The sequence below is a fragment of the Helianthus annuus genome, chromosome 17 (assembly GCF_002127325.2).
Source record: "Helianthus annuus cultivar XRQ/B chromosome 17, HanXRQr2.0-SUNRISE, whole genome shotgun sequence".
Taxonomy (NCBI): domain Eukaryota; kingdom Viridiplantae; phylum Streptophyta; class Magnoliopsida; order Asterales; family Asteraceae; genus Helianthus; species Helianthus annuus.
Genome location: NC_035449.2, coordinates 96,654,847 through 96,670,021, shown reverse-complemented (window position 1 = coordinate 96,670,021; position 15,175 = coordinate 96,654,847). Strand labels below are relative to the sequence as shown.

Here is a 15,175-nt window from a genome sequence, read left to right as displayed (position 1 = left end):
GGAATACCAGAAGCCTTCAGGACTTCTGCAACAACCAGAGATTCCCAAGTGGAAGTGGGAACAAATCTCCATGAATTTTATTACAAAGTTGCCAAGAACGCCTAGAGGCCATGACACTATCTGGGTGGTAGTGGACCGATTAACGAAGTCAGCACACTACTTGCCTATCCGAGAAAAGGATAATACAAGCAAATTGGCTGAAATTTACATGAGAGAGATTGTTACACGCCATGGAGTACCTCTCTCGATTATCTCCGATAGAGATGGGAGATTCGTATCAAGGATATGGCAATCCTTCCAAGAAGCCTTTTGGCTTGAAGTTGAATATGAGCACCGCGTTTCACCCACAGACTGACGGTCTGAGCGAGCGGATGATTCAGACGTTGGAGGACATGCTGAGAGCATGTGTTATGGATTTAGGCGGTAGCTGGGATAAGCATTTGCCTCTGGTTGAGTTTTCATACAACAACAGCTACCACACCAGTATTGGTGCCGCGCCATTCAAAGCTTTATATGGGCGCAAATGCAAATCACCGCTCCATTGGTCTGACGCCAGTGATAGACAGTTGGTTGGTCCTGATGTAGTCTCGAAAACCACAGATAAGATTGCACAGATACGAGATCGTATCAGTGCGGCTCGTGATCGGCAGAAATCCTACACGGATCTAAAAAGGAAACCTCTAGAGTTTGAGGTAGGAGATATGGTTTTGTTGAAGGTAACACCCTGGAAGGGTGTGGCACGCTTTGAGAAACGTGAAAAGTTGAATCCGAGGTATATTGGACCGTTCAAGATCTTGGAAAGAATCGGGTTAGTAACGTACAAGTTGGGCCTACCCGCTGAACTGAATGGAGATCACGATACATTCCATGTATCCAATCTGAAGAGGAGTCCAACTCAAGTCACCATTGTCATTCCTACCGACGAAATTCATGTTGACGACACGCTCCACTTCGTTGAAGAACCCGTTGAGGTCACGGGTGGGAAAGTGAACAAGACCCGCCGGAGCAGTGTCAAGCTCGTCAAGGTTCGTTGGAATGCTAGACATGGTCCTGAATTCACCTGGGAGCGTGAGGACCGAATGAAATAGAAATACCCCTACTTATTTCCTAAGAACCCTGCTTCTACAAGCAGAACTTAAAATTTCGGGACGAAATTTCTCTAACGGGGGAGAATGTGACAACCCTCACTAAACCAGGTATCCGTACTATTTAATTAATAATTAATTACTGCTTAATCACTGTGCTTAACTGAAATTGCTGATGAACTGCTACTTGATTTCTAATACTTGTATATTCCTGCATCATACTTTGATTTCTGTCACTACATTATTTACATACTGAACTCTAATGACAAACATGATGCACAAAAGCACAGTAGCACTATGAACGGATAACCTATTGGACATGCTGATAAAGCCAGCATCAGGCAGACACTGCCTCTAAGGCCTGTATGAGCCAGAAATATTTTACTACACCCATAGTGAGTGTAGGGATACAAGGGTTGTAGAACTTCGTCTCTAGGAATAAGATATAATGACTGGATGTGCCTAAAACGTACTCTAAGCACCAAACACAGCACTTTAATTAACATATCAGCTTCTGGCTAACTAATAAAGTGCCAAAACATGAGGAAAATATTCCTGACACTTTGGGGAATAACTTGTGTCACTAAAAATGATATATACGACACTTAAAAGCTTATTTAAGCACTTTAACGGATTACTATCCAACCGAACAACCGGACTTTACCCGGAACATAAAAATATTGACAGTAACAATATTGATCTTTTTTCTGAGCCAGTTAGGGTCCCTGAACACCCTAACACCCGCATTAAAGCACAACACACCACTAACCGAGTTAACCCTAAATCTAACTTGGTTTAACTTAACTAATCATCAACTATCTAGTTGAAATTGAACTAGTACCCCCCCCCCCCAATGAAATCGGCCAACTAGGAGGGGACAAGAGTTGATTACTTTTAATTATTTTATTCTATTGTGTCTAGTATCTAGTAGACAAGGGAACCATTGGATTATAACTCACCATTTGTCTATAAGTTCCAAGACTTGCTCACTATATCATTCACATTCCATTCTTCACCACAAAAACTCTCTCTCTCACCCTCTCAAGCTCACGGCCAAACCCCCTTGGGACACCACCACCATCATTCGACTTCCATCATCACATTCCAAGGTTATACAAGTGTTACGGGTCACGCATTAGGAGCCTTGGAGCTAACGGAAGGCGAAAGACCTTTCTACTTTGCTTTTATCCACCTCATCTTCGCATAGATTCTTCCCTAGCCCCGAGCTAGAGGTATAATGCTTAAAACCCATACTCGAACTAATCTAAGGTGGTTAATAAGATTTGTAACGGTTAAAACTCGGAAACTTGCATTTTGAAACATTAAAGTCTACTAAAAACATGAATCTTGTTGGTTAAAAGCATATGAGTTGTGTAAAAGTTGTAGTATTTGAAAGTTGTGAATATTTAGGCCCGATCTACGTTGTGGTAGCTCGGATCACCATTTAACCCGGTTTGGTTAAGATCATGGATCTTGACATAAGCTTGTTTCGGACGGTACAAGGGTTAAAAGGTGAAGCTCTACCACACGAGAAACATGAACTTGTATAAAAGTATTTTTACTTGGAAAATAGTGTTTAAAACTAGCGGATCTACGTATCTGCAAGTGGTATTTTCAAAGGACCAAGTGTCGAGAAAATCATGTTTTCTAAAAGTCGGATAACACACTAACAAGTATGATTTTTACAAACCACGAGTGTATAAACACTTGTGAAATGAAAAGTTTCGACAAAATAACAATCTTTGTAAAAGATGAAGGGAAGTTGTAAAGATGGATTTATTCTAAAAACGAGGTTTTTACGAGATTAAGCTACTTTATATAAAGATCCACAAAATATAATGGAATTTTCACTATGGTTTTCGGAAAAACTACAAGTTCATGCGATTATGCGATTTACATACTTGTCGACTAGTTTGATGTGTCGGAAATTGTTGATTGAATAAAGAAGTTGTTGAAGTGATTTTGTAAAAGAAAATGATACGCTTGAAAGCGTGGCCACCTCCAGTTACAGGGGAAACTCTGGCGAAATTTTTCTAAAACCTAACACTTAGAATTATTTTCACTATAAGTGTTAGAAATATCTTTTCGACATGTTTTCAAAATATATTTCGCCACGACTTTATTTACAAATATTCGGAGGTGGGATTTTCACAAAACTGAACGTGAAAAATATATGTTTATTTTCACAACACTGTTTATGATTATTTTGTGAAAAATACACAAATATTATTTTTAGAGTAAGAATAATATTTGCGAACATTGACGAATCCAAAATATTACGAACGCTTCCACGATAAACATATAAGTTACAACGGTAATTATTATTACCACACGGTCGCTAAAACGTAACTTACGCATTATGCGGAAATAATTGTGAATGTATATTTATCAACGTATTATTTTTGGGGAATATTATGTGAAGTGAAAATATAATATTTTTGAGAAAAATACTTATATTTTGGAATTGGAAATAAATATATTAAGTGAGACTTAATGGTGTAAATGGTGTAATTCGAACGCACATGTATTAAATCCCCCATCCTTGGGAAGGAGATTAACTACCAAGTATATACGAGAAGTAAACACGAAATAGTTGTCTAACTATTTTTCAAAAACTTAAACTATAAAGCTAAGGCACGGCCGTCCGTCTAATAGAATTAGCACATGTAGGTCGTTGCACAGCTGCCCGATTTGGAGTACTTGGTAGAGACGCACCGACTGTGAGTTCATGTCCCCCTTTTCTCTTAACTATTTTCAGTTTTCTAAACTACGGGGGTGAAATACATGTTACTATGATTACGAATATTTCTTACATGGTATGGTCAGCTAAGGAAGGAACTGTTAGGTTATGTGATTTGGGTAGGTGAGACCTTAAGAACATTAGTCCTCGTAGTACGATCGAGGGATACAAGTGATAGGCCTATTTGAGCATAGCAAACACCACCCATGCGCCCGCAGGTTGGACCATGTGGTGACCTTGTCGTAACACCACCCATGCGCCCGCAGGTTGGACCATGTGGTGACCTTGTCTTAACACCACCCATGCGCCCGCAGGTTGGACCATGTGGTGACCTTGTCGTAACACCACCCATGCGCCCGCAGGTTGGACCATGTGGTGACCTTGTGCTATCCCCTCCCATGCGCCCGCAGGTTGGACCATGTGGTTACACATTAACTGATATGTTTCCTTATTTGCTTTCATACCAGAGTTTACAAAATATTCACACTTACAATGATTATAAAGGTTTATTCGCGCGCACATACTAAACGCATGAACTCGCTCAACATTATTGTTGATTTTTCAACTTACATGTATTTCAGGGAATTAAAGGATCTGGCACGGTATGGCACGTTTTCCCGCTGCACTAGTTTCCGAGGTCATCCGGGGTTTAGGGAATGTGACTCTTTCCTGGACAAGTCACAGTCCTTAAACTGTGTTTATGTTTTGTTTGTTTGTTGAACAAGACTATGGTTGTTAGGGTGTATTCCCGTTAAAACAATGGTATTGTATTTGGTTTTCAAAACTTAATGGATGATCTTGCATGTTTTTAATTCATATAGCTTTGTTATGATTAAGCTAAGGTATTAAGAAGTCACACCAAGTTAACCACGCTTCCACAAAGCCAGGGTGTGACATAGTGAACTATATTGGGCTTTAATGGATCACACCGGACAATGCTACATCATAAGTGTCTTAATGGATCGTATTCTGCCTTAGTGGATCACAACGGACAATGCTACATCATAAATGTCTTAATGGATCATATTGTGCCTTAATGGATCACGATGGACAATAGTTATTCACATATATTTTAAAGGACCAGATTAGGTCATAATGGATCACAATGGCAAATAGTGGATCATCTATATGTTAATGAATCATATTGAGCCTTAAAGGATCACAGTGGGCAATAGTAGATCATAAATGTCTTAATCGACCATATTAGGATTAAATGGATTGCAACAGACAATAGTAGGTGATTATACATGTCTTAATGGACCATATTGGGTCTTAATGGATCACAATGGCCATTAGTAGGTCATACATGTCTTAACAAGCCATATTGGGCTTTAATAGATCACAATGGCTAATAATGGATCATATATGTGTTTCTAAACCATATTGGGTCTTAATGGATGACAATGGACAATAGTAGATCACACATGTCTTCATTTATCACAATGAACAATGAACGGTAGTAGATCATACATGTCTTAATCGACAAAATGTTTGATTACAACAACCCTTTTGTCACACATTTTTTTTAATTGATGAGCTAAAACATAGTTTTTAGTAAATATATGTGACTATATGATAGAAACAGTCACACTTAAATTAAATTCATGTGGCTGGTGCAACCCTTTAACCACACTTAATGGAGGAAATGCTAGATTTAACAAAAAATATTTGGACCCTTTAGTCACACTTTTAAGTTCTAAGGCCACTAAAAAGTGTGTGTGGCCGTATGATACATACGATGACTCGAGCTTTGGTCACACTTGACATGAAAAAGATATGTGTGGTGAAAGACATATAGTCAAACTTTTTGTGTGTGGCTGTATCGCTATTTTGGCGTAGTGTTATGATCCTTTTACTCATTCCCTCTCATCTAAAAAGGGGGGGGGTACTAGAACACTCTATCAAGGGGGAACTTCTCATTCTGTTGACTTATTAAAAGAATACATCCTCATCAAGACTTGTTCAAATTCATCAAAAAATGGGATTTCTTTCTGATGACGTCATCTAAAATGAATTTTGAATTTCAAAAAGGGGGAAGAATATAAAACCTCTACAAGGCAGATTATTTGACAATTTTTTTACAAATGGGTCCCACAAAAGGAAAATGTGTCATGTGGCCGTTAGTATTCTCCAATCAAATTCATTTATTTTCTAAACAAAAGGAATGATTGAAGATAATACAAGTTGGGAAGACATGATCAAAACCCACGTTTTCACGGATAATACCCATTAATTTTACCGTGATACCCACGATCCAACGGTTACTTTCTGAACCAATTTCACATCACACGATCTAACGGTAATAAAGATAACTAATGTCCTATTAACCACCATTACAACCCACGATCCATGTCCCCTCAACTCCCATAACAACTAACCACCTCAAAAACTCAGCTAAACCTTCAACTATAAAAACCCAACCTTAGCAGAATTCTTCATCATCTCACCTTCTTACTCACAAAAGCCTTAAACCCTAAAAACCCTCTATTTTCAAAAGTCAAAATTCTTCACAATCAATCCCTTACTTTCAAAATTCAGCAATGGCCGAAGTAAATCTCAACATTTCGATTGTTGAACACGATGTTCCATTCATTATAGACCATCAATTTTTGCCAATGAAGGAGAACAATTTACTGATGAATACAGAGCATTCTATATATGACGAAAAATGTCAAATTTTGGTGGAATTCCTGTTGAGATGTCCAATCTCAAGAGTAATGACCAAAACAAGAGATATACCAGAGAATATGTTGTAGGAATTCATCAGCACCTTCAGAGAAGATGGGGAAAAATCAAGTCACTGCTCATGTATGGGGCAATATCTTTGTAACATTAACCCCTATAGGAGTCAGACAATGGCTTGAGCTTCCTGTCTATGACAATTACATTGAAACCCTAGAAAATGAGGAGCTGATCAATTTCTTTGTGGAGCTAGGATATAAGAAGTAGAAGATCACCAGAATTGGTGATTTTAGAAGGAATGAACTGCCAGCCTTCTGGCAGGTCCTGATGGAGACATTGAACAAATGTCCCACTTCAAAGATTAGAGGAGCTGATCAAGTTAACCAATCTATCCTATCAATCATGTATAGACTCATAACTGGGTTCAAACTTGATTATGGGACTGAAATCTACAATCTGATAAAAAGATCAATCCTCACAAGAAATGGGAGAATCACTTCTCACTTACCTTATCCGAGATTCATTTCAATTTTCATTTCTGAGACCTTTGAAGAAAGGAATGTGGAAATTCCTATCTTAGAGGTAGTTTGGAGTTCAACAACAATGAAGCCATGGAGTGTAGATCAATGGTAGGAATCAGATAGGGATGTCCCTATGTTACCAGAAAGTATGTTGAATCTAATTGAAGCAAATTCTCCATACAAACTAAACTGAAACATGAGGAGACCCTGAATAGACCAGACACACCTATTGAAGTTTATGTCTGCTCTTCTTCACCAGAAGAAGAACTTCAAAAATCATGGTCATCAGAATAGGAGCAGCTGTAGGAAACCTCAATCTGTTGATCAGAAATTCACCAAAAAACATGGAAGCACCAGAATTTGAGGAAAGCCATCAGAATCATGATGCTAGATTCCACTTTGAAGATGAACCCCATCAAGACACATAAATCCTACACTATGAAGAGTCACATGTTGTTGGGACAGGTTCACCTCAAACACAGTTTTAATTGATACTTCTGTAAATAAGTCAAATTCTGAAGAATCAATTACTACATCATATAAAGTTGAACATAGAAAACTGTTGTTAATGAGGAAGTATCTAGTTCACTCCATCTCAACTCTGAATCAGATAATGAGGAGGAGATTGAGATTATAATGGATAGAGATCAGGAAACTAATCAAAGAAATCCGGGTGGAGATAACTTGTTTATCTCAACAACTTATAGAGTCATTCACTTGAATGATTCAAGGAAATAAAGAAATCTAGGGTGAAAATTTGTTTTTCACATCTGGTGGAGATGATTCTGGCATACGCAAGGATGCACCAGATTCTAGTAAATCCAAGGGTGCAGCAGAAATTTCCAAAACAGCTGTATATGTGTTTACAGCTGGTGAGTTAGAAGGAACATCTGTTGTTCCAAATATCCTGAACCACCATCTATGACACAAGAACAACTTCCGAAAGCCCTGGATGATATAGTCAATGTCTGTAAGAAAAATCCAGTTGAGGAGAAGCTTGAACTAAAGACCTTGCCATAATCAGTGGAACTCATAATCAGTGGAACTCATCAAAAGACAATCTGAAAGGAACACTGAAGCTCTGCAAACACAGCAAGAAAAGACATCAGAAACCAGCATCTCTACATCAGATATTCAAAGAATCTTCACAGAAATGGAGAAGATTAAAACACAAGTCAAATATGCTGTGGAGTCAAGAACATTAGGCAGCTCCAACAAGGTTTTGGAGGAGATCACAATTCTGAGGGCTAGCAACAAAAGAATGGGTTGTACTGCAGGAAAAGAATCAAGCTGAATTTGCAAAAGTGAAGGAAAATGAAGCCAACAATGCCAAACTTGTGGGAGAAGTGCAATCTCTCTTGAAGAGAATGCACTTCAACATTGCCAGACTGGTCAATGTTGACCCTAAGGAAATCATGAAACCCATTCCCAAAGAAGCCTCTCAACTGGATGTCCCTAAAACCATCAGGCTGCAATAAATTGTCCCTCCTATCACTCAAGCTGGAACCACTTTAATGGGTCCACCTCCACCAGTTTCAAAGGAAGAGATGATGAAAAGGGTTGCACCCTCACCTATAGTTGTCTCTGATTTAAATGTTAAAATCCCTCAGTCTACTCCAAGACAAACTTCATCAGGGGATACTGTCTTCAGTAAAGACATAACCCTGCACGCAATGAAAAGATGGGAAGGCACAACTTCATCTTCAAAACAGCCACAGATTGTAAAGAAAAAAACTCCTGAAGGTGGAATAATCTTAGTTCAAGCAATTGACAGAGATGCTATGATATTCCCTGAATACAACCTGAAGGAATACTATTAGACAGAGAAAAATGAGCTGAAAAGACTAGAAAGTCCATACAACAGAGGCATATGGGATGAAAGACTTGAAAGAGGTGTAAGAAGCATCCACTACACTGATCCCAATCCAATAAAAAGTGTTCTAAAAGTGGATGAGCAAAAGATGGGTACAGATGGCATCAGAGGACACTATGTACAAAACAGATACATTCTTCTCAGACATGATAGAACAGAACAAATGATAACAGACGGAGACCTAGCTAATCAACTGCATCCTCTGGATATTCTGTTTATGAAGAATCATTATGAAAAAGAAAGATACAACAATCAGTTTGTTAGAAGAGCACTAAAAAGTATATCAAAATCAGGAATAAAGCTATTTGAAAGAATAACTTTTGGTGATTTTGATTTATGTATCAACTATGACTATGTACATCAGAAGAAGGTCCACCTCCCACCACCTGACACTTCAATTCCCTTAGAGCTGAAAGATCATGCAAGAACTAGAGATATCGTTGAACTGCCCAAGAATAAAGAAAGACACAATCTATGTGTTGTGTTCAGAGATATTGAAGATAATAAGGCTCTTTTTAGAAGTTTTAACTTCTGCAAGTACTCCAATCAAACATTGAAATACATCAAGGAGTGCATGAACAAAAAGCAGGAGCAACTTCAAAAGAAAGGGAAGAACAAAGAAAAAAGAAAGACTGGAGATTGAGCAGATGATTGATGAATGGGTGCAAGCAAGAATATGGTACAAGGGTATGTAAGACATTTGCAAGACATACATCCATCACAAGAAACAGCTGAAGAGAGGAGATTACACAAACGTGCAAAATTAGTTTAAAAACATGTTAAATTTTCACGATTGTCCAGTTCTGTAATCTATCTTTAAAGTACTTTGTAATTTGCAAATTCTGTTTCCACTGTTTGGGAAATTTTTCTTAAGTATATTCATCTGTCATGACGTAGTTTATTTTTCTTACAATACTTAGGGGGAAATTGTTAGGAAACGTTAAATGTAAGTATTGAAGAAAAAAACTGATCAACCTGATCATAAGCTGAAGATACAGTCAAAGAAGTATCACTAAAAAGGTGTCTACATGATAAGGTGATAAGAAGAAATGAAAGATACATCTTCAACTAAGCATCAGGAAAAGATCAAGACAAAGAAGACAATCAGACAAGACCATTCTGATGAAGTCTGTTGATAAATCTGGTATTTATCATCAGAAGAATCTGGTAAGTCTGATCATTAGAATTTCAGATGATCAAATTCATTAGAATTCTAGTAAGCTGGTCACCAGAAAATCTGGTGGACCAACTTGTCTTAGAGATTAGCCCTGACACAAACCCAAAAAGTAACAAGTTGGCAATAACCAATTCAATGAATGTGCCAAAAAGTCACTTTGTGCAGAGAAAGTGATGAATAAACAAATGTTTATTCAGATCTAGACTCTCTATAAATAGAGATACCAACCCACGAGGTTAAATGAGTTGAGCTTAGCATCTAATACACACACCACAAACTCCATTACCCTTCGCACAGAATTCTTTAAGTATTCATTTTGTAATATCCAATAACGTTGTTTCACAAAGTCATTAATACACTTGAAAAATTTTGTAAGTTGTTTCTTGAAAGTTTGATTTCTACTTCCGCACAATATTTTCCTATTTTTTGAAATCACTTGCCATATTAAGTATTTAGGTATCTCTATCTGGGATCAACAATCTCTTTCATAAAAAAAATGTATTGTAATAATTTTTTTTATTTATATCCCACTATTTAAAGTTTTTCAACAAGAGGTCTTTAAAACCTAACGCGATGGGACTATGGTCTGAGGTTTACATATTGTGATAAAAAAACAATAATATAAATGGCTTCTAAATTTATTGAATTTAAATTAAGTTGCTCATGAAGCAGTTTTTTCCGGCTAGTATTTTCACCACCACCATCCACCACCCACCACCATCCATTACCACAACCACCGTCCACCACCCACCACCACCACCCACCACCACCACTACCCTCTACCAACATCGTCCACCACCAACCCCCATTGTCTACGTCCACCACCTACCACCACCGTCCACCACCACCCACCATCCATGTCCACCACCACCGTCCTTATACCACCATCAGTTTATTTTAAAAGTCTACCTACGTTAAAAAAACATAAAGCCTGTTTTTTGCATAATGTAGAGGATTGGTCCACCTCTTCTTCTAAAGTTGTCTGCAGATGTCGTCCATAAATTGTAGATTATTACCGTTTAAAAAACAAATTGCACCTTAATAAAACCAGACATCGATGACTAGAAATGTATATAAAGCAATGGCAAAGTCGACCAAATGATAATTTTAAATCTCAGTTGTAGAACTGAAACAGATTCAATGCATGTATTTAAGATAGAAAAATTTAATGTTTTTCAACACCAACTATGATAAGTTAAATAATTTAATAATTAGTGTAAGTGCATTTATTAATTATTATATGTGGTTGCACTCATATAAAATATAATTTTTCTCAAAAAACTCTTTCTATTATTTACGAAATTATAAAAATAGCAATTATTTTGTCATAAAATTAATGCAATAATTAAAATAGACTTCAAAGGAAGGATGTATGAAATGGACGATTGTGACAGAATGGAAAAAGGGAGTTTGATGGTTAACGGAAGGGAATTGACTAATACAAAAGGCATTGCGTTCCCTCAAATTATATCTACCATCCCATCCCTTGTTTTTTCATTCCATTCTCTATTTCACCTTACATAAATAACACCACAACCCACCCCTGTTGGCACCACCACAACTTGCATTCATGTTCATAATCATCACAAAAACATCCTATTATGTACTTAGCTTTTTCTCGAACTTTTAAAGTTACCACAGTCATTAACAAATTTGAGTTTGTATAAATGTATGTCTTGAAAAGAAAGCTTACCTTCATGTCAATGATAGAATGGAAATGTGTGTGATGTAATTTAAAGGCATGCTAAGACTAGATTTCATGCTTTGTGTCTTGAATGAAAAATAGTCTTTCGCTCTAACTTTATGAAGATGAAGATTTCTATAACATGTTGACTGTTTATAGAATGCCAACAAAGCTTTAAGAAAGCACCATAGAAACTTGAATATATAATGGAATGCTATGAAAAATCAACATGTTGTAGAAATCCATCTTGCTAAAAAAACACTCACGTACTTTGCAAAGAATAGCAGAGAAACAAGTATTTTAGAAAACCCTAATTTTCAGTTCTATAGCTATGGTGTAGGAAAAAGGTTGCATGTCATAGATATTTATAGTAGTGTGTGGTTATAAAACGAAATCTTCAGTATTAAATACACCAACATTATATTCAATTTTTTGAATAAATATATCTTCAATAATATATACACCAACATTATATTTAGCTTATTTTAAAGATGTCACAAACGATGTAAAATGAAAAAAAAAAAAGATGCACCCACGTCGAAAGTATAAGTATGTGGAACATACCTTCGTAGCAACATTATTTAATCGAGCATCGGACATCTGATATCCAACAGATATCTCATTATCAAAACCAATTGGTCTACACAAATCTAAATCATAGGTGACGTTACTCAATCCCTTTATATCAATATGAGAGAAAGTGTTATTATTTTAATAAATGGATAATTTTCACAATGATTATGCAGGGTTGAATTGAACTAATTCATAAGCTTTAGTTTTTTTTTTAAATTAACATGTAATGAAGTTGCACATAGATGTTATATTAACAGTTAACCCAACAGTTCCGCTTTGGTACTTTTGACAAGGATTGAGTTAATTCAAACATTATCATTTAAAAAATACAATAAAATATCGAGTCTTTTTAAGACACATGAAAATGTTCACAAGACATGGGAATTATTGTGAGTTGTGAGAATTTGTATTATTGTAAAGGCGCAATATTTAAGTATGGACAAGAAATGATAAAAAATATACGTTGTTAACAAAATATAAATTAAGGTCTCTTTCTTAAAAAAATGTATTGTAATAATTTTATAATTTATATCCGACTATTTAAAGTTTTTCAAAAAGAGGTCTTTAAAATATAACGCGATGTGACTATGGTCTGACGTTTACATATTGTCATAAAAACAATAATATAAATGGCTTCTAAATTTATTGAATTTAAATTAAGTTGTTCATCAAGCAGTTTTTGCCTGCTAGTATTTTCACCACCACCGTCCACCACCCACCACCATCCATCACCATAACCACCGTCCACTACCCACCACGACCATCGTCCACCACCAACCCCCATCATCCACGTCCACCACCTACCACCACCCAACATCCACGTCCACCACCACCACCAACCACCATGGTCCGTATACCACCACCAGTTCATTTTAAAAGTCTATATACGTTAAAAAACATAAAGCGTTTTTTTGCATAATGCAGAGGTTTGGTCCACCCCTTCTTCTAAAGTTGTCTGCAGATGTGGTCCATAAAATGTAGACATTTTACCGTTTAGAAAACAAACTGCACCTTAATGAAAACCAGACATTGATGACCAGAAATGAATAAAAAGCAATGGCAAAGTTGACCAAATGATAGTTTTAAATCTTAGTTGTAGAACTGAAACGCATTCAATGCATGTATTTAAGTTAGAAAATGTTAATGTTTTTCAACACCAACTATGATAAGTTAAATAATTTAATAATTAGTGTAAGTGCATTTATTAATTAGTATAAGTGGTTACAATCATATAAAATTTATTTTTTCTCAAGAAAGCTCTTTCTATTATTTATGAATAAAATTCGTAATTATTTTGTCCTAAAATTAATGCAATAATTATAATAGAGTTCAAAGGAAGGAGGAATGAAATGGACCATTGTGATGGAATGGAAAAAGGGAGTTTGGTGGTCAACGGAAGGGAATTGACTAATACACAAGGTATTGCGTTCCCTAAAATTATATCTACCATCCCATCCCTTGTTTTTTCATTCCATTCTCTGTTTCACCTTTTATAAATAACACCACAACCCACCCCCGTTGGCACCACCACAACTCGCATTCATGTTCATAAACATCACAAAAACATCCTATTTTTTTATCAGTTTGTTGGTTTATTCGGAGTCTGTTCTGAAAAATGGCTCTGGGCGAATTTGGCGACTTTGAGAAACCCTAGTTTTCTTGATTTCTGATTTTCTTCTTGATCGATCTGGGTTAGGTATTGGGGTTTTGTCGATCCTTCTGAGTAAGGTTTCTTGACTCTACCCTGGTTTCTAATCTTTTGATGTCAGGATTAGGGTTCTTTTCTTTTCGTTTTCTTTCTAGGGTTTGTCGTCTTTTTTGCTTTGGTTCTTGATTTGTTCGTTCTTCTGTTACATTGCATGGTTCTTATTTACTCGTGATATGAGTTCTAATCAGTTCAAACCGCCTGATAACTTGGGCAACTAAAAAAACCCTAACAAGGGTTTTGCTAATAGACTACTGAACATTGATGGGAAAACATTATGCTCTCGTCGTGGAGTTTTGTCTGGTCAACAGCAGGGACCGAAGGTTATTAATGTCATCGATGAGCTTACAAAAATCACTGTTCCAGTTGATCCGGCTGAAGATGTCCCAGACATGTTTCAACATAGCAATATTGATGATGAGGGTTTCTGGGACGTCGGTAAAAAGGATAATACAATCTCTTATGCTGAAAAACTTCTCTCTACTCGTAATAAAAGGGATGTCAATTTCAGAGTTATGGAACCAGTTGAGACTAGAGAAGATGCTGACGTTGTTATACCAAAAGAGGTTGTTTAACAGGTACAAGAAAAGTTTGACATTGTTCTTTATGGTTATTTTTTAGGGAGTAGATTACCGTTCCCTATAGTAGAATACTATGCGAAGAATGTCTGGGCAAAGTTTGGTTTTTCAAGGCTTATGATGAACTCATCTGGTTTCTTTTTCTTCATGTTTGATTCGAAGGATGGGTTGATGAAGGTTCTGGAAGGGGGACCATGGTTGATAAGAAAAGTTCCATTATTTTTGAACATATGGTCGCCGAAGGTTAGTCTAAAGAAAGATAGTACAAAAACAGTCCTACTTTGGGTAAAATTGCACAATGTTCCTGTTTTGGTCAAAAATCAAGCAAAGATAATACAACCAAATCTTTTGTTGTGAGGTGTGATGCTTGAATCAATGAACAATGTTAAGGATAACAATCAAATGTAATGAACAAATGACACACGGATTTATACGAGGAAAAAGCCCTTGATTGTCACACCCCGACCACGTAGGACAACAAACCGTGGCGGAAACGTCGGGGAGTGTTGCAACAGAATAATTGTTTCACAACCATGGATTCAAAAATAGTTTCGTTT

At 36.7% G+C, this 15,175-nt stretch overlaps 1 protein-coding gene across 1 annotated transcript; it reads left to right on the top strand.

The window, feature by feature from the left end:
- Positions 1–10,651: 10,651 nt before the first annotated feature.
- LOC110924593 (protein mono-ADP-ribosyltransferase PARP4-like) lies at positions 10,652–14,615 on the top strand. The gene is made up of 5 exons (XM_022168588.1): positions 10,652–10,669; positions 10,751–10,981; positions 13,012–13,182; positions 13,260–13,312; positions 14,291–14,615. Exons 1-5 carry the CDS (start codon positions 10,652–10,654, stop codon positions 14,613–14,615), a joined length of 798 nt encoding a protein of 265 aa, XP_022024280.1.
- Positions 14,616–15,175: the final 560 nt, after the last annotated feature.